This window comes from Hakea prostrata, chromosome 4, assembly GCF_041222555.1.
Source record: "Hakea prostrata isolate BN-2017 chromosome 4, UWA_Hpros_2, whole genome shotgun sequence".
In the NCBI taxonomy this organism is placed as follows: domain Eukaryota; kingdom Viridiplantae; phylum Streptophyta; class Magnoliopsida; order Proteales; family Proteaceae; genus Hakea; species Hakea prostrata.
Window position 1 is genome coordinate 21,651,295 of NC_142603.1, and position 20,461 is coordinate 21,671,755.

A 20,461-nucleotide genomic window follows, 5' to 3' on the forward strand; every position below is an offset into this window, starting at 1 on the left:
TTTTGTCAAACTTGTTAATCGGTGGACTTCTCAACTTATTTTTCTCTATAGCGGCATTGATGTTTTCCTTTGGCGTTACAATTTATATCAATACCTATAATCAATATATTTGGTTGGCTATTGGAGCTATGGTTGCATGTGTGATACCAATCTTTATATTTGGTCATACAATATTTCCTTTATTCAAGGAGTTGTTAAAAACTAACTTTCTTCCCATTGTTGAAAAAAGAGAAGAAAAATTTGGATCATGCATATCTAGCATGATAATATAATTATTATTTTTTTTGTGGAAATAAAAATTTCATTAAAAAGATATTAGTGCAGGGAGCACTTACATATAGAGTCTATTCTTAGACTACAGTCATGAGCCTGTGTGGCTGCTAACTTTGCATGTTTTTCAAAAAATAGTTGGAGAACTGGATTGGGGAATGCAACATATTTCACGTGTTTAGTTGCTTTGGCCAACTCCATAAGTGTTGGTAGCTTGTCAAGGGGCCACTTCTCTGTTGTTGGGCATGGCAGGAGCTTTGTAATAAGGTAGTGATTAGTCCAAATTTCATCAATTTTTATCCCCTTCTCCGCAGCTTCTCCCATTCCCATTTGTAGTGCAAAAAGTGTGGTGTCCAAAATCCCTTTAGTCTTCTTTCCAAAATTAACGGTGTTTAGATGCCCGTCTCTGCAAATCCCAGTACTCCAACCTGTTACTCCTAACTGCTGGTAATGTAGCCCTGCACATATCAAAATATTTATATTAGTTTGAGGCAAATAACTACACCAATTTCTTTCTATTTCATCATAATTACCAATGTTGAGTTCATTTTCGAGGTTGGTCATAGGTACCCTATTTTCATTTATTAGTTTCAACTCCTTAATCCAATGGTTTGTGCTTTTTAATACCCTCACTGGGTTTGGTTTCTTCTTGTTGAACACCCTCTCATTTCTCTCTTTCCAGATGAAGTAACAGGTTATAATGAATACTGACATAACCCATCGCATTTCATCTTTTCTCAATTGTGTGATCATTTCGTCACAGTAGGCAATAAGCGATAAGCTCTGCCAATTTTCCGTGCGTAACCCAAGTGGTCCTGCGGCATGTATTCTTTTTCCCCATTCGCATGAAATAAGAATGTGCCATATAGTTTCATCCGCTTTTCCACATATTGCACATTTTGCATTCATGTCTGTCCATTGAGCGAGTTTGGCCCTGATTGGCAGACCGTCATTTAAAACTCGCCAAAAGAAAACTTTAAATTTTGGGTGTATGGGAAGGTTCCACATTAGTTTCCACCACTTTGCGAAATGGTGGTCATGGTTCAAAAACCTTTGTTTCAGAATTTCTTTCAAGGCCAGTCTTACTGAGAAATCTCCATTTGGAGAAATTAAGGAGGACCAAGAGTCTTCTTGATCCAAGAGATGAATGGAATGGATTATTGTAGAAAGAGAAAGAGGGTTTGAGGGTGTCTCCCTGTCTTGGCTTTGATTTTGATGTGCTTCTCCCACCATCGCAGCTACTGATATATGTCTTGGTCATCTGCTGAAATCCTAGTTATTGGCTATGACCTGTGGGTGGTGTTTCCCATGGATCGAACCAAAACGATGTGTGTTGTCCGTTCCCTACTTTCCTTTCCACCATCTTCCTCAGCTGTGGGAGAATGCTAGTTATACTATTCCATATCCAAGATCCCTTTTTTTCCTCACCATTGGATTGAAAATACTTCGGTTCTTGAAATATTTTGCTTTAAAAACCCTTACCCAAAGTGCATTTGGATTAGTGATTAACCTCCATCCTTGCTTGAGTAGCATTACCGAGTTGTAGTCTTCTATTTTCTTAAAACCCAACCAGCCCATCGCTTTTGGTTGACAGCATTTGCCCCACGAGATCAGATTCAATTGTTTACTTCTGTTTGGTTGGCCATTCCAAAACCTTTGGTAGATGGCATCAATTTTGGTGCACGTGATCTTCGGGAATTTGAGACATTGCATTTGATAAAGTGCCATGGATTGTATTGAAGCTTGCATTAACACTCCTCTTCCCGCAAATGAAAGATTAGAAGCCTTCCACTTAGCCATCTTCGAAGACATCCGGTTCACCACAGTTTGCAAGGTTTTGGCTTTCGCTCTTCCAGGAATTAAATTTGACCCCAGATATGTTGCTTCCCCTTTGATTTCTTGAACCTTTAGGATAGCCAGCACTGCATTCTTCTCACTTGTCGGGACATTTCTACTAAAGAAAACTCCACTTTTCTCAAAATTTATTTCCTGTCCTGTTAAGTCGGCGAACAATTCCAGAGATTGCTTTTAAAGCCAGTACCTCCTCTGAATTTACCTTGCAGAATAAAAACGTGTCATCTGCAAAAAACAGGTGAGAAATTTTTGGGGCTCCCCTCCCAACTTTAATCCCACTTAGTAATTTCAAAGAGTTGTACTCATCGAGGAGGCGGGATAGGACCTCCATTATGAGTAGAAAAAGATAAGGACTTAGAGGACAACCCTGCCTAAGCCCCCGGGATCCCGAAAACCAAGAGAACGAAGACCCCTTGACTTTGATTGAAAAAGTCGGTGTAGAAATTAGCTCATTAATCAAATTGCACCATCCTTCATCAAAACCCAAAAACTTAAATATCTTGATTATGATGGATCTATCAGCCCTATCATAAGCCTTTGACATATCCAGCTTGAGAGCAATGTACCCTTGTTTGCTTCGTGTTTGACGCATAAAATGGAAAATTTCATGGGCAACCATGATGTTATTCGTAATTTGTCTATTAGCCACAAAAGCCCCTTGGCAAGGGGAAATTAAGGCAGGTAACCACCCTTTCAATCTTTTTGCCAAGATCCTAGCAATAATTTTATATGAAACATTGCACAGGCTAATGGGTCTAAAGTCCGTCACCACACAAGCATTATCTTTTTTGGGGATAAAGCACAAAAGAGTATGGTTTACTCCATGTGGTAAGATCCCATTAGCAAAGAAATCTGACACGAAGTTTACAATGTTAGAGCTGATAAGATCCCAGGACTTTTGGTAGAAGAAACCATTAAATCCGTCCAATCCAGGGGCTTTATGGGGCCCTAGAGAGAAAACCGCTTCATTTATTTCAAGTGGGTCCGGAGTGGCAGAAAGCATGGTGCCCCCTAAATTAATCCTTGGGAAAAGACTTTCAATAAAGTCCGGATCAAGGGTTTCAATTGGCTGATAAAGCGTTCGCATATACTTAGCGAACGCACCGGCAATATCGCTAGGGGTTGAAAACGTATTACCATCCTCCTTGATCACAGCAATTCCTCTTCTGTGAAGATTGATCTTGCTGCTAAGGTGATAAAATCTAGTATTTCTATCCCCATCCTTAATGTACATACCCCGGGACTTTTGGAACCAGAACATCTCTTCTGCCTCTAGGGCCCAAACCAGCTCTTCTTTCTTTTCCAAAATGAGATCCCAATCCGGTTTGATTCCTTATTCCAACACTTCCACTTCTAGCGCCTTCTTTTGGTAGATGTTATCCACAAGACCAAAAACAGAGTTATTCCACTTCTTAAGGACCCTAGATAGGATTGCTAGGAGTTCATTAAAAGGGGCTGTTGAAATATTATCCCAAGCTGACTGAAGATCCGATTGGAAAAGAGGGTGTGAATACCACGCATTTTGGAAATGAAAGAGCTAAGGGCCATGTAAGATAAAACCACAAGGCTGGAATATCTGAGGGTTATGGTCAGAGCCTAGAGCTGGTAATTTCTTTACCACTTGATTTGGGAATTCTCTAAGCCAAGTGGGAGAGACAAACACCCTATCTAATTTCTCCTTAGTCAAATTGGGTGGTTTCTGTTTGTTCGTCCAAGTGAAATATTTCCCTGGTGCCGAGATCTCAGTCAGGTTCTCCTCATTGATGAGTTCCTTTAAAGAGGGTAAGGCGCCCGAAGCACGGAAGACCCCCCCCCCATCTTATCATTGGCATCAATAATTTCATTGAAATCCCCCATAATGGCATATGGTTCGGAAATGTTTCGCATGTGAGATGCCAAAGCGGCCCAGAACAATTTCCATTCCGAGTAATTGGGTGGGGCATAAATGAAACAAATGACGAAGCATTTATTTTCGAACTAGAATCGTAAAAAACACATTGAAGTGTCAGACAGTATCATTTCAGCATGGCAGTGGATAGAATTGAGAATTAAGAGGCCTCCCTTCAACCCTTTAGAGCCCGAACTTCCTACATGCCCAGAAACTTCAAAATTTTTTAAAAGTCCTTTTTTCCTCCTACAAAACTAGCATGATCTCGGCATTTAGTTTCACAGAGGAAAACCAAATCCGGTTGATGTTTTTTCAGGGTTTTCAGTAAACATTGTTGAGTAAAAGACCCATTAATCCCCCTAACATTCCATGTCATGAGTTTCATAGTGGCAACCAGAACAGACCCCCTATCGTAAGTTGAGGCTCCAAACAAGCTGAAACAACTCCACTTCCCCCACCCCCAGATCCTTACCCTCTCAATCCACTGAGTACCGCACAGATATCAAAACAAAACAGACCAAACTGGATTAATAACTAAAGACCAACATAGCAGTTTCCAGCTACAGACATACATATAGAAGAAGTTATATGAAAGAAAAGCAAGCAGACTAAAAACGATTAAAATTAAGCATAGAACCTATTCCTAGATTTAGGATCCAACTTTTTCCTCCACACATTAATAATTGCAAGAATAGAGATAAACAACACAATGCAGAAATCGAAAAACTCAGAAAATTTGTGATATGGGAAAACCTGTGGAGGGCCCTGGGGGATATCAACACCCGGATCCGCTATCTCCGTGGACATCATAGGTTGAGGATCATGTTGGGGATGCACCATTTGCTGTAGTGGCATTGCCAAAATGGGATTATGCATATATCTGGCCTCCATAGACCCCCAAGCTTCAAAGAAGGCAGATCTAGGGTCTGGGGCATCCTTTAATAATGCATCCAGAAGAAGGTTGAAACGCTCATTAGGACTGAGTTGCATGAAGTTAGGTACCTCGGGAATTTCGGGTGAGGTCCTACGTCGCTTGCGGCTAGGATCAGTAGATAATGCATTCGAAACTCCAAATCCAGTCCCCACAGGAGAGTCCTCAACAGTATGAGTCACAGCTTCATTATCAGCAAGGGAGGGATCCAAGCGATCCGATTCACGACCCTTTGTGGGGTCAGCTTTGCCCGGACCGCCATTAGTCACAAAAGTCACAGATTGGGTTTTTATGCAATAGAAATGCAATATAACTTCATGCAATAGAAATGTATGAATTGGTTTACATTATGGAATTTTAATTAGCAAGGATGGATCTTTGATTACTTCTAATACTAATTTATTTTAATGTTTTAACTGATATTACTTCACATTTGTATGTGCAATCATATGCCTATATCTGCTATAAGGCCGAATAGGAAGTAATATAATAGCATTATACATAGAATGCCAGGATGTGGTTATATATGAGCATCGTTATTCGTATACATATAGTGATGTCTCTTCCAAATTATGCCGTTATAGCACCATCACCAGATTTCTTGGCCTGCATCTCCGACGCCGTCGTGAACTGTGCATGCTCCACTAGGCGCTGCTGATGAGGGGTGGTTCGTAGATCTGAACTAAATCTGGGTTGTGGGACATCTTCGCAAAGATCGTTGATGTCGCAACCATGGAAGTCACGATGCTCCTCATCTTCTTTAAACCACAAGCTGCAGTATTTCATTTCATGGCCGATCATTCCGTAGTAATAGCAAAATCCCGGCAGCCTCTCATATTTCACTTGAGACCGGGGTGCCTAGGCTGCCAAGGCCTCTGAACACGCGCATTTTCTCTTTCAGTTTCTTCCAACTTCTTAGCATTCTGAAATACTTGGGCATAGCTCTCAAGAGGGAGGAGGGTGAGGTATGCCTTTAAAGATGGCCACAGTCATTTGAAGAATTTATTTGCTTTCGCATTATCAGGCTTTATCGAATCAGGGGCAAAAAAGAACAACTCTTCAAACCTCTGGTGGTAGTCCAGCACTGATAAGGAACCTTGAACTAATGCCATAAACTCTGTCTCCTTGGCATCCTTCACTGTCTCAAGGAAATAGTTCTTACAGAAGGCTTCTTTAAATACTTCCCAAGAGACAACTCCAGCATGGAGGGTTTCTAGAATAGGGCGAGAAGAAGTCCACCATGCATCCGCTTCCTGCTGAAGATTCTGCTTGGCGAAGAGTACTTTCTAAGCATCCGTACACTGCAAGTTCCGAAAGGCCTTTTCTAATTCCCTTAGCCATCTGTTAAGGAACAGAACACCCTTTGATACACCAGTAAAAGATGGCACTTGCAGTTTCAAGAAGCTCTCCATTAGCCTAGTATGCGGGGTTCCAGCGAACCTCTCTACATATGGGGCTGCCATGCCGGGATTACCATGCCCGCCTGCATGATTTTCTTCCCGAAGATTCACAAAACCAGCCATCATCTGATTGAACTGAGTTTGTTGCTGCTGCATAATGTTCGTCATGACGCTAGCAATGTCCTTGAAGCTTCCAATATCAGGGGCATTGGGGATGCCATTTGTAGTATGGTTGTCCTCTTGGGTCTGTTGGTCAAATCCCTCAGCAGGTGTCTCTTTGTTGCCGGTACTACCGGAGCCGACAAGACGATTTCTCAAAAGAACCATTCTGCAAAAGAAAGTCGACCATATCGAGACATGAAGATTCATCAAAACCCACTTAACCATATGATTAAAATGCTTAAATCATACATAGGTTAATCAATATAATAAGCAAATAATCAAACATTAGTCAAAATCCAAAAAATTTCACCAAAAACCAATTTTTTTCATATTTAATACCCTTGGTCGACTGGCTGGTTGACTAACAGTCGACCAAGCTCAACAGTAACAAAAAATCAGGCTTTTAAACTTCATTTCTCACTTCTAACTCATTTTCCTTGTGGAGGGGCTCTGGAGAATGAACTAGTAATCATTTCTAAGGAGATTCCAAGTGGTTTGAAGCTTCCACAACATCAACACATCAAACATTTACTCAACCAAATAAGGAAATCACTATTCATCATCTTCTCAATTGATTTCTTCACTTAGATTTCTCAAAATACCATGTTAAACTTGTTGTTCTAAGTTAGAAACATGTTCATGCATGGTTAGAAACATAATCCCATAGTTTTCATGCAACAACAATCCTTAAATATCAAGCAAACACAAAATCTCATCTTGCTTTCGTTAACGTAGCCGAAAATTTCCAAATTTAGTAAAACTTCGATTTCTCCCAAACCGCTAGGAGTTTTAACACCAAATTTGATGCTACACATTCCAAATGACATGCTACACACTACAATGCAATTTTTTTCAAACAATTTCAAAAATCCCCAAATTTGACCTAAACGTCGAAATTCCTCTTTTCTAGCTTGCTGAATTTTCAACTTTAGGACGCGATTTCGACCAGTTTTCTTCCAACAAACTTCATAAACATGAAATTCTAAGTATTGTGCATATGCCAATATACTCAATTTGAATTTTCCCCAAATTTCAAAATTTCCAGAAAAAATTACGAAAACGCCCTTCATGTCCAATTTTCGAGTAGTCTTCTAACATTGACTTGTTGATCTTTTCTACAGATATTTATACACTATGGATAGACGAGGAAGAGGAGGTCGAGGTCGAGGTAGATTAGTGGGAGCCAGGAGGGGTAGAGGTCAGGTGCCTTTGCTGCCACAAGCGGAGGTGATCGACCGGCACCACTTCGTTACACCATTGACCGAGTTCCTCTACGAGGTATACTTTGGGCATTGCCACATAGAGTATAGCCGACCATTTTGGGCTGGAGAGTTGTCAACATTTCGGATCGGGGAGAGATTCGACACTTTGGGATGGACACACCTATTTACTGAGGATTTGCTGATGTATCCAGAGTTAGTTCGGCTGTTTTACAGCAATTTGACATCTTTTGTGGAGGGTCCAGCTGATCAGATGGAGTTAGTGATAGTGAGTCAGGTCATAGAAACCCAGATCAAATTTACTACTTGCACACTAGCAGAGATTCTTGGGGTTCCACATTATCCACATGCATGTGTGTGGATATCAGTAGGGGAGGATTTCAGCAGACATATGCTTCCATACGAATTGTACGAGATATGTATGACTCTTTGGAATGATGATAGGTGTTATCAACCTAGGAACAGCGGTGAGATGATTCCATCGGCCAGAGTCATTGGGCGGATTGTAGGGAGGAATATCATATCGAGAGTAGGACATCACCATGTGGTTACGGTGATGGATGCCTTGCTCATCTATCGGATCTATATGGGGTTCGAGATCGATCTGGCTTACATTATACAGAGTGTTATGATCGAGGTTGTCATGCATCCGGGTGTTAGGAACCTTTGCTTTGGGATTCTATTGACACGCATCTTCAGGTATTTTGGAGTAGACCTGGGTGGTGAGGAGAGGGTTGTTGGAGGTGCGGGATATTCCATAGGCACGAGGACTATTGGACTGATGCAGTTAGATCATATTGATAGATCTCCCAGTCTAGGGGACGAGTTGGAGTCCGAGGATGATGATGTGGATGTTCCAGCAAAGGGACAGGCTGGGGATGATATAGGTTTGCAGGATGTCGGTCCCGATGATCAGGGGATTCCTGCACCACAATTTGAGGTCAGGGGTCCATCACAGGCTGCACCAGAGGCACTGGATCTGTATGCTCAGATGTTGTCTATGACTTCCATGATGGAGAGGATGGGGGTCGGACAGGAGCAGTTGTTCGAGGTTTAGGAGCCAGGCAAACTCAGATGTACGAGAGGATGGAGGCAAGTCAGACACAGATGTATGAGAGGCTGGAGGTGAGGCTTGCACAGATAGAGTGCAGGCAGGATCAAATGCAGTCTCAGCTCACTCAGATTACTGAGGATGTCAGAGCACCCAGAGATCGGCGACGACCTCCTAGATAGATAGTTTGTACTAGGATTTCAGTTTATGCTTTCCATATGTAATCCGTTGTAAAACTTATTTAAGTTAATGAAGGTCACTTTTGTTTCACCTATTATTGTGCATTATTCACTTTTCTTTTTGGTTCATTAAGTGATGATTGTTAAATTGTAGTTATCGTATATTATTCAATAATTCACTTATGCTTCATTAATCAGGTTTCTAGTCCGAGTTACCTATTCTTCACTTCTAAGAATAATTGAGTCACCTTGGATCTGTGACTCAGAATGTTCCGTTGTCATTTCTGTGGTTGGGGTCTTACTTGATCGTGGGCTCTGATACCACTATGTCACATCCACCCAGCCTGGTATCCTATCGGCATACCCGGGAATGTGATCCACAGCCCGAAAATCAAGGATCGAGCGGCCATGCCTCTCACATACACGATAACATAATCACGAACAATATAATCAATGTTTAAAGCAAGTAATAAACAGATCAAGTGAATAAGAAAAGACAATCAATCAAAGTGCGGAAAATATTAAGTATCAAATGCATATCAAGAAGTCTCAAAGAGAAAGAGAGTGATCAGAAGTCACTCTTTCTCAGAAGCAGCGGAAATATGGTTAATTAATTTAGTTACAAATCCCAAACATCAAGAGTAAATCCAAAGAGTTATTACAACATATCCGGTGTTCCAAAAGACATAAAGGCCTAGGCTAGAGTCTCCTTCGTCATAAATAGAGTATCCTCGTATGTGTACACAAAGGAGACTAAGCAAGGCCTCTCCCAAATCAAGGTCGGACTAACTCTAGTACGGAGGGTAATCACCCTCGGCACCTTCACCATAATCTTCGTAACAGCCAGGACCTTCACCATAGTATGAGGGATCCTGCGCCGCCTCATAGTAGGAGCCATCAATGTCTTCAGCACCTGCGGATATATCTAACAAAAACAATTGCAGAAAGGAAATGAGTTCAAAGAACTCAGCAAGGCGAATCGTTCCACAATACACAAATCATACGATACAAGTCACAATATGATGTAAGATGATATGAGACAATGATGAAATATGATTCTAACCCTAAGTATGCTAGTCTCTAAGGTAGACATGCTTTAAGCCATAGCATCATACTTCAATAAGTCGTCTGTCACTCCCCCTCAATCATACATGATATCTTGGGTTTGCCGGGGTAATTGGGTAAAGTCCTCATCAAAAACCATGGTTGGGGATTAAGTCACCACTCTCTCACATCACCATCGGTATAAGTATTGACGCATGTCACGGCGAAGCCTAACCCAATGCAAGTCATCTACTCAGTCGTATCATGTCAGATCCGGATACTTTCCCTATGGCACCGACCAACTCGGTTCCGTATTCTTCACACTAGAGTCAACGTATCCTATGGCTACCACCAACTCGGACTACGGACTCATCAACCCTATTGGTCATCCACAAATGGTAAACGGGAAGCTCTCACGTCCTCTCACGGGTTGGTTACCGGTCTTTAGCGCCCGTGAGCCCAGGTCTATCCATTTGTAACCCTACCAATAATGGCCACTTTCGGGTATCCGCAGTTTGGTTTATGTCCTCTCACGGGGTGGTTACCGGTCTTGAGCGCCCATCAACCATACCCTACCACGGGTCGTTCGGTCTCAATACCCTTCATATTCGGGTCTGATACAACAAGGATAATCCTAACCATACATCTAGACAATCATATGTATGTCATCCAATAACCCGGGAAAGTGTCGATGGACACCTTCGGAGAATATCCCATACTATTTCCTCCGATGTCCAAGGACAGAAGTGTCGGAATGACACTTCCCAATCCCAAGTCATACGTAGTCATTCATAAGCTCAACCTCATCATATTATACATAATCAATAATTCATCATATAAACAAAGGCATATCATAACATGATTAATTGTATACATAATCATAAAGAACAATTAAGCATGATATTCCGAATGACATGTAACATACAATTACTGATAAAAATGCATACATTAGTCATGCATGGTTAAGGAGTACACATAGGAAGTATATCTACTAAGTTTTCAAAGTAGAAGTATATTTGCATAATTAACGTACTTGAGGTAACGACCGTCCTTACCTTAATCGAGTTGGGAATAAAATCAAGAGTCACCAAGAATAGCCCAAAAGTCAGTGTTTGTACCCTAGACAACATATAATCAACATTAGAAAAGAAAGCAATCGAATCGGAGGTCAAACGAAGCATTTCGGCCACAAACAGAGCTGTTGTCGTATCTTGGTCGACTGGCTGGTCGACTGTCAGTCGACCAAAGCTTAACAGCAACGGGCAGAGTTGGGGATTTGGCCCAAAACTGATCTTCCGGTGCTCCGATTGACATGAAACTTGGAGGGCATGATTATGGCAATATGAGGACACTACACACTAAATTTTATCACGATCCAACGGTCCAATTGTGAATACCCAAATCGAAACCCTATGTTCTATATGCTAAACATCATGTATCGAATTGGAATTGATTGTAATTGCAAGGAATGATGGTAAATCAGTCAAGGGAATGGTAAGAACTAAATTGGAATCATGAATTCATAGTAATTTAGACCTAGCATACAACTACATATCAGTTTTGAATCAAGGATTGGTTGAAATGAAAGAAATCAAAGCAATGCAATGTGAGCAATCTTAATGGGAGTATATCATAGCAAGAGTGGGGTGATAATCATGGAATTGAAAGAAGCTCATGGCTAAGTGTTTGCAAGGTTACAGCACTTCAGCCATGGTCCCAAGAATAGAATTTAATAGATGGTTGAGTAGATTAGAAGAAAAAGAAGAGAATCCATACCTTGAATCAATGATTGAGATAGAATGCCAATGATTAGAGTCAAAATCCTTCACCAACACCAATAGATAGCCTAGGGAATGCCAAACCTCGTTCTCTGGAGTGCCAATGATTAGTTTAGGCCTTCATTCACGAGTTCCAAGAAGGTAGGGGCAAAATGGTAAGTAATTTTGTAAATTTTTGAATTTTATAACTGCTGGTCGACTGGCTGGTCGACTATCAGTCGACCAAGCAGTCGACCAAGGCTGACAGCAATCTTAGAATGTGGATTTGAAAGGCCAGACTGATCCGAATTGAGTTGGGTTTTCTCCTACAAGTCAATCAACAAGTCTAGTTTCAAGAAATACCTTCAGATTGAGAACGGGGGTTCAATAGGTGCTTCAATTAATTCAATCCTCTTCGATGCGCAGATTTTCACTAAACACTGACAATGTGCTCAAGTAAGGGGCATCAATGTCAATGTCCATAGGCTCTGGATTAAGCATCAAATCTTCAACTAAGAGGGCCCACAAGTCTCTTCTAACTCCACTTCGAGTCTTCGGACCTACAACAGTACAAATCCGGGCCGGGTCAGGGTTAGGATAAGTCCGGATTTTATATTGATGTTCCTAGCCATCCTAACTTATAGCTGTGCACAATAAGATTTCCTCTCATCTTTGTCATACTTGTTGATCGGTGGATTTCTCAACTTATTTTTCTCTATGGCAGCAATGATGCTTTCCTTTGGCGTTACAGTTTATATCAATACCTATAAGCAACATATTTGGTTGGCTATTGGAGCTATGGTTGCATGTGTGATGCCAATTTTCACATTTGGTCATACAATGTTTCCCTAATTCAAGGAGTTGTTAAGAACTAACTTTCTTCCCACTGTTGGAAAAAGAAAAGGAAAATTAGGATCATGCATGTCTAGCATGATAATATGACTTTTTATGCAATTGAAATGTATGAATTGGTTTGCATTATAGCAAGGTTGGATCTTTGATTACTTCTACTGCTAATTTGTCTCCATTAAATCCAAATTAATGTTTTAACTGATACTACTTCACCTTTGTATGTGCAATCATATGTCTATATCTATCATAAGGCCAAATAGGAAGTAATATAATAGCATTTATATAAAATGTCAGGATGTGGTTACATATGAGCACCGTTATTAGTATACATATAGTGATGTCTCATCAAAATTATGTCGTCATAGCACCATCGCAAGTGCTCTAAAGACCCCTTCTCTTGTAGTGTAGCCATCTTGACTTCTAGTTGTGTACAAGAAGATTTCCTCTCATCTTTGCCAAAGTTGTTGATCTGTGGACTTCTCAACCTATTTGTCTCTATGGTAGAAATGATGATTTCCTTTGGCTTTACAGTTTATATTATTGCCCATAGTCAATAATCAATATATGTGGTTGTTTATTGTTTTTATAGTTAAATGGGTGATATCGATTTTCACATTTGTCTATACAATTCTTCGTTACTTATATGCTTGTCAAAAACTATATTTCTTTTCTAGCTTGGAAAATGAAGTAGGGAATTAGTTTCGCACTTGTCTCACATAATAGTAAAAATTGTATAAAATAGAAATGTATGTAATGCTTTACATTAAAGAACCCTTGCAAATTTAGATATTTGATTAATTCTATTGTTGGTTTGTGTCCATTAGACCCATAATAATAAATTCATCCTTTAAACTTATCTCTTGAGTTAACAATAACATAACTCATAATTAACCATAGGTAGTAGAAAAACCGCGAGTCATAACGACAATCACAAATTTAGAGTATTCAACTCCCAAAGCATTCTAGTTATGAGACATAATTCTACATCAATGACAAGTTTTCCCCAACTACAAGTTGTTTACAAATTGTTTTGATATGAAGAAGGTAATCATGGATGCTATTGTTAGCTCGTTTAACATTCTGAAGCTATAGGCGAAATTGCATGATACGACCGGAGGAAGAGGTTGAGTAGACATACTCCAACTGCAGCCATACATTGCAAGAAGTTGTGTGTCTAATGATCTGGGTATGAACTGATCTAGTGAGAGACACAATCAGCCAACATGTCAAATCCACTTATGATATTCAGGATTCAGCTTAGAAGTGCCCTACCGGCATCTTTGAAGGGATTTGAAGCAATGATGGTAGTGGGTGGGCACAGAGAGGAGCCATCCACAATGTCTTAGAGGTCATATGTCGTGAGGAAAAGCACAATTTGAGACATCCATAGTAGATAATTTGTTTTGGCTAGCTTAATAAAGAGAAAGCCATTAAGCGAGGGAAATGAATCAGAGGGTGGGAAACAACCTAGTGCTTTGTTGCCATGTGAAAAACCATTCGTGTTAGGGTTGAAAGAGAGTTTTAGTGACATAATGTTTTGTGTGGTTTGGTTGAATTGAGCAACCTATGTCCATGAAGATAATGATGTCATTTTCCTTGATTATTTTGAGTGTAATATATTATATATATCTCATATAAATAAGTTAGAGTCCTTGTTAACCACAAGTCTGGGACTCTTGCACTCAAGTGGAGTTTTAGTTACACAAGTAAGTTTAGGTGGAGTAGACAAGGTGGCGGCTAGGGTTTACATTGTTGATTGTGTTTGAGATAAAGTAGAGCTCTGGAGACCCTCTAGTGCTAGAGATAAGGTGGCAACTAGGGCAACCTTAGAGTTGGCCATGTGTCATATTGCCATAATAAATACCCTTAATAGCTAAAGATGAGATAGCAGCAGGGACAACCCTGGGTTCAGCTAGGGTTGGTTTTGAATTGCCAGAAGTATCCATAAAAGTATCTAATTTTGGTATGAGTTATGTAACTTTATCCTAGTTTTTGAAAATGTTATGTTTTTAATGATTGTGTTACGTGTAAAGATTGATCTACTCCAAGTAGGGTGTCAATGGTTCAATCCAAGGTAGTTTCAATTTGAGCCTAACAGTTTTGGGTTGGAAGTGTCAAGTCCAAACATGGACCATTAGCAACATTACGGTTTGGGTTTGGGTTTGGGTTAACTAACAATTTGAAATTGGGTTGCATTGGTTTTGAGATCATTACTAACCCGTTATCCTCCGTTTCAAAGAAAAAAATCATATGGGTCTTGGATCTTGACTCTTGGGCTTAAGGTCCAAACAGATAAATTTCTTTAGTTAACTTCTTTAATCTCTTTAAGTAGTAACATAAGCTCATAATTCTATTTAAAATAAAAACTATAATTTAATTTTGATACAGTTAATACTTCTATATTATCTGCCTATTTAAGTTCTTCCAAAGTTCCATAAAGAGAAAATATTTCTTATGAAATAAAATGTTTAGTAGAAACAAATATTTTCATACTTCACAATTTGAAAATCCTTTAAAAAAAAAGCCCTCAGATAATTATCATGGGTGACAATTTGTTTGAGCATTTTTAACGATTCAGCTTGGGTAGTGGTTTGGTCCATTCAATTCGGGCAAACAACCCACTAAGGGATTGGAGTGTACCAGCCCGAAGCAATCAGCTTTTAACACTCAGCTCATACCCCCATGTATTAAACCTCAATTTGGTTTAGTCCGGGCCTTAATGGGCTGGTTCAGTTTAGTCTCAGTTGTTCGGTCCCAATTGACCCCTTAGCACTTAACATATTCCGCGTGAGAGTCCTGTAATGCTTTCTTGTAATTGGTAAAAGATCTCCATTGTAATTTCCTCCAACATAGTGAAAGTTCCTTTTTTTTTTTTTTTTTTTGACCTTTATTTATATATTTTTTATTATTAATTTTCCTTTGCAAAGAGAAAGTGGAAAGGTTTTTTTTTTTTTTTTTTTGGTGATCAAGAGAAAGTGGAGAGTTGGGTTTAAGAAAAGTATGGCATTTTAGGGGAATGACTCGCAAGTGGCAAGCAAATAAGAGTTGCAAGCCGGAGGAGAGTTTCCTTCAACCACCACAGCATATCTCCCTGTCACCACCTTTCACTGCTTTTGTCATATAAATTGATTTATTTATAATATCGAGTGAGATGAATTAATTTTTACAGATGTGGATGCATGTGATGACGCACCTATCGTACGTACACTGTATTCCGTCCTCATACGCTCTCAAGCATACTTACGTATTTCCCTTCTTTTTCGTTCTTCATTATGGGACCCGGTTTTATTTTGGCCCAACCAATTTCACCTTGGGTAGCCAATTTGTAACCTATGGACTTGTGGGTCCAAGACACTATTTTTCCAACTTTGGACTTGGGTTCCAACCCATTAAGTCCACATGGGCCTTGCATTTAAATTAAAGATGAAGCCTTTTGGTTTGTGAATTGAGTACTATGGTTAGATGCTCCATATACCTACACTATGAAAAGTGGAATGCTAGAAATAATTTCAGACGATTTTGATTGGCTTACATGCTTAATCAGATGATTGTGCCCAAAATTAACAATGTAATTCTTGCGTTGCTTCTACCAAGAAAAGAAAATCTAACTCTTCTTTTCCTGAGTAAAGAAAGAAAGAGCCAACCTGTCATACATAAGAAAATCCCACTGGGAAGGAATAACACCTTCTCCTTTTCTCATTATTTAATTCAAAACATGGACAAGCATCTACGCAAATAAAAAGCCACTGATCACATGAGCTTGGTGAGAACTCCTTAATCAAATCATCATATCTCCCTAACCCACCAGAATAGATACTAATCTGCCATAAACAAACCTGGAAAGGCAAACACACCCCTCGCTAAAGCTTTTTCAACCGACTTCCCTCACTTCATGTTATAAAGAAAAGGCAATCTACAGTTAATTTCATTAATGAATTGTTAATCATGCACGCCTATGTGATAAAGAAAGTTGGTGATGGATTAAGAATGCTTAGCATCAATGATACATGTCTAGTACCTTTCTCAAAGGTGGCCCAGGTGCACGTTTGGGTATTAATGCTTAATTGGTGCCCTTAAATTTTATATCATCTTTAGGTTAGCTAGGTTTTCTTAAGGAAGTGGTCCTTCACAAACCAACCTATATAGCCCACATTATCTTCACCTATAGATATCTCCATTTTCATAGATTCAATCCTTGGCTTGAAACGAAAGCAGCAAGTAAAGGGCCCTGTTGTTTCCCTTCTCTTTACAATTCATTTATCAAACATCTATGATTCTATCATGGTTGTCATGTGTTCACTTGTTGATTCTTGCGGTTCTCTCCAACCAAAATCTTTTTGTCTAAAGCCCTTATCATACCAAGGGTCCATTTGCTTCCCCTTCCCTATATTTTATGTGCAAAGCTAGTGCTTGGTGCTGTCCTTTCCAACTGTGATATCAGAAATGTTCTCTCTTTTGGGGGTTAGAGACCTTCTCTAGCTAACCATTTAAGTGGTTTCACTTGTCATTCATTCTGATCATCTCTTAAACTAGCTGGGTTGACCCCAGTAATCTCTTTCTCTAAATGATTCTTCGGTGACAAAAGCTATCTTCCCATCTTCATTCGAAGTATCTGTTTAAACAAATCAAAGACTTAAAGTACTCATTAGAAAGGATGATACTTGTAGAAGACATGATTAGCAATCTAATTTATTGATTTTCTTTCCAACTATCAATCGTTCGTCAAGTTATATATAATTTTTCGACCGATTTGGGTTTTCTCATTCTGCTCTAACTTCAGTTCCAGACTTGTTTGATTCCTCATAGATGCATGGATTCAGATTTCAACCTAAAGAGTCTCCCAACCCTTCAGGAGCCAATGGACTTCCTTTCGCGTAATTGGTGCAATTCTGCTATTCAAGTATACCAACCAAGGGAACAAGATCAATCCATTGTTCATCAAGATAACATGTTTAAGTCACCAGAAAGCAACCCGAAAGCTTCAATTCCGGTGAGTTGTCCAAACGATACATTCTAATTAAGGTTTGATATGATTTCATTAATATACAGTGATCTGCCTTTAGTCAAAAATATATGGAATAAAATTTGAAAAACAAGGATTGCAAATGTTTGCAGAAGATAGATAAGAGCATGAAGATGGATGATGCAGAGAACAAACCTGTGCCTCCATGGAAATCAAATGATTTGAAGGTGAAAAACAAAAAACAATATTATTTATATTTTCAGAGATATATACTATCTTAATTCATGTCCATTTTCATTGATTCAATGTTTCTTTCTGCCAGTCATGGATCTGGCTACAGCAAGCAATGCATCCGGAGCTGAATTACGATCGATGTTTCCGAAGAAAATGGGTGTGTAACCATCTTTGGCATTGTTTTTGTGGGTGTTTTTTAGGTTTTAATGTAGTTTTCAGGTCTAAAATATTAACAAAAGTATACTTCTTATGTAGGCTTCATGGAATCTGATGCCATTTAAGAATGTCTCTTTGAAGAAATGGTTTAAGGAGATAAAGCAAAGGAAGAAGGTGGAAGAGAGAGTACATAGAGCTGAAGTGCATGCAGCTATATCTGTTGCAGGTGTTGCTGCTGCCCTTGCAGCCATTGCTGCAGAGAACAATAAACAAAGCCAAAACAGCTCCACAAAGGAATGTGCAGTGGCTACTGCAGCTGCCCTCGTTGCAGCACAATGTGCACAAGTAGCTGAAGCCATGGGTGCGAAAAGGGAGCAGCTCAGCACAGTCATGGGTTCTGCCATGAGCAGTACCAGTGCCAGTGAAATTTTAACACTTACAGCTGCAGCTGCAACTTGTATTTATCTAAACTTTCTCTACAAACACATACTACTAATTCACTGTCATGGGAGTCCTTCCTCTACTCACCTAGTTCATGACCCATTGATAATATGGTTACTGGTTGGACCGGGCCAAATAAACCCACTGGTTTGGAATTGGGCTATTGTCCCAGTCCATCCATAGCAGGTTTAACATGCAAAATAGGCCTGATCTGAACCTGTTTGATTAACCAAACTATCTACTAGTTGCTTGTGGTTTTAGTTTATGATTTTTCTTATGGTGCTTCTTTTTCTTATGGTGCTTTTGATCTTTTAGCATTGAAAGGAGCCTCTACCCTAAAAGGAAGGGCTGGTCACAGAGATAAGATCAATGGAGTTGCACCTATACTTCCAATTGAGGAAAACAATGATTTTGACTTTGACTTTGACAAGAGTAGATTACTGCTCAAAAAAGGGGCTGTACTTGGAGTGGAATCACCCGATGGTAAGCCTTAGTTGATGGGTTCTGCAAATCGAACTCTATTAATGTAATATACGTGTTTTCCTTCTCTCGAGTTTCCTCTTAAATATGTGATGAAATGATGTGAGAGTACTGCAATCTATATACCACTCTCGTTAAATATGATTTACACTCTTTTGCATGATGATCCATCCCGGGCTATTCCTCTTTGGTCATACTTTTGGTGTTCTTCTTGCTTATTCAGGGAAGAGCATGTTGAGATCAGTATCAGTTATCCTCAACAATGAAGCAAAGGTTAGTTCTTATTTACTTATTTATTCTGATTCTAGCTATTCTATTGGTTGAAGCAAAATCACTTTGTGCTTGTAACCTTATCACATAGTTTTCTATTTTTTTAAAACCCTAAAATAGAAGAAATAGGAATGATTCACAATACTAGTGTAGGTTGGATAACATTGGTATTATGGTAGAGCACATCATTTTTCTGCTTTCTCCATCATATACATGTAGGTGTCCATGACCAATGAAGCCCAACAATATTCAACATGTAGGTCCATGACTAATAAGCCCATCCTATGTTCTGCCAAGCCCATCAGCAGTCAATTGCATGTCATATTGAATTTCCATGTCTAAGGGTGTCACATTTTTTCCTGAACTAGAAGTTGGAATTCTACATTTATGTTATATAAAATAAATAAAATAAAAAAGAAAAAGAAGAAGAAGAAAAGTTCTAACCAATGGGGGTTGGTCCAAGTAGTAAGCAGCTTGGTCCAAAAAATTCTCGCTGGGAGACTCACCCACCATAGCCAGCTGTACAACCCGGGTTGAACACCAGATTAGTCAGGGCAAAGCCTTGGAAACCGGGGTTAGCAAACCTTAAAAAGAAAAAAAAAAGTTCATCTGAGTAGAAGGCTTAAATCATTTATATCTTTTCTCATCACTTATGTGTCCAAAACGTATAAACTATTCATACCCGTCGATCATACAAGTACAAAAAAGAAAATCTATTAACGGGTTTTCGGATTCTTTTGACAGGTTATTCTCAAAATCAAGAAGATGAACATACTTCCTACCTTTGCAAGAACAAAAGAAAGTGAGGTTCACAAGTTTATGAATCATTCAATTCATTGACAGAGTGTGGAAAAGATACTAATAGATCTTATTAAGTTGGTTGCAGGTATTGTGTTGGACTTGCATGCAGAGCTATATAAAGATCCTGATGGTGAAGAGACAGATACATCATATCTCATTGTGCTTACAACAAACCGGGGAACAATCAAACTAGATATGATGGATGATTATGGCCACTACAAGATGTGGGCTGTGACCATAAAACATATGCTCATGCTCTCTACTTCATTTACTAGATATGAATTACAATTCTACGAGAATTGAGTTCATCTTTATCATATGTATGTTATATGTGCTCTCTTCAAGTTCTGTCAATTAAGAATAGTTAGTTGTGTTCAAAGTTGCTTCTCGCATTGTAAACTGTGGGAGTATATATAAGTGAGTGCTTATAGTTTCAATGTAATTATGGTTTCAGTAGAAATTACTCGTTGTTTGAGGGAAGTGAATTCAATTTTAGATTTTTCAGCTA

At 39.3% G+C, this 20,461-nt stretch overlaps 1 protein-coding gene across 2 annotated transcripts; it reads left to right on the forward strand.

The window, feature by feature from the left end:
• Positions 1-17,147: 17,147 nt before the first annotated feature.
• On the forward strand, positions 17,148-20,453 carry LOC149018482 (auxin canalization protein (DUF828)). Of its 2 annotated transcripts, none has more exons than XM_089154370.1 (8): positions 17,148-17,598; positions 17,727-17,798; positions 17,894-17,962; positions 18,061-18,418; positions 18,718-18,885; positions 19,106-19,155; positions 19,897-19,954; positions 20,039-20,453. In XM_089154370.1, the coding sequence occupies exons 1-8, from the start codon at positions 17,419-17,421 to the stop codon at positions 20,254-20,256; spliced, it is 1,173 nt and encodes a 390-aa protein (XP_089010496.1). In that variant the 5' UTR covers positions 17,148-17,418; the 3' UTR covers positions 20,257-20,453. The 2 variants fall into 2 exon arrangements, with proteins under 2 accessions (XP_089010496.1, XP_089010495.1); XM_089154369.1 differs by having other exon boundaries at positions 17,150-17,598; positions 17,724-17,798.
• Positions 20,454-20,461: the final 8 nt, after the last annotated feature.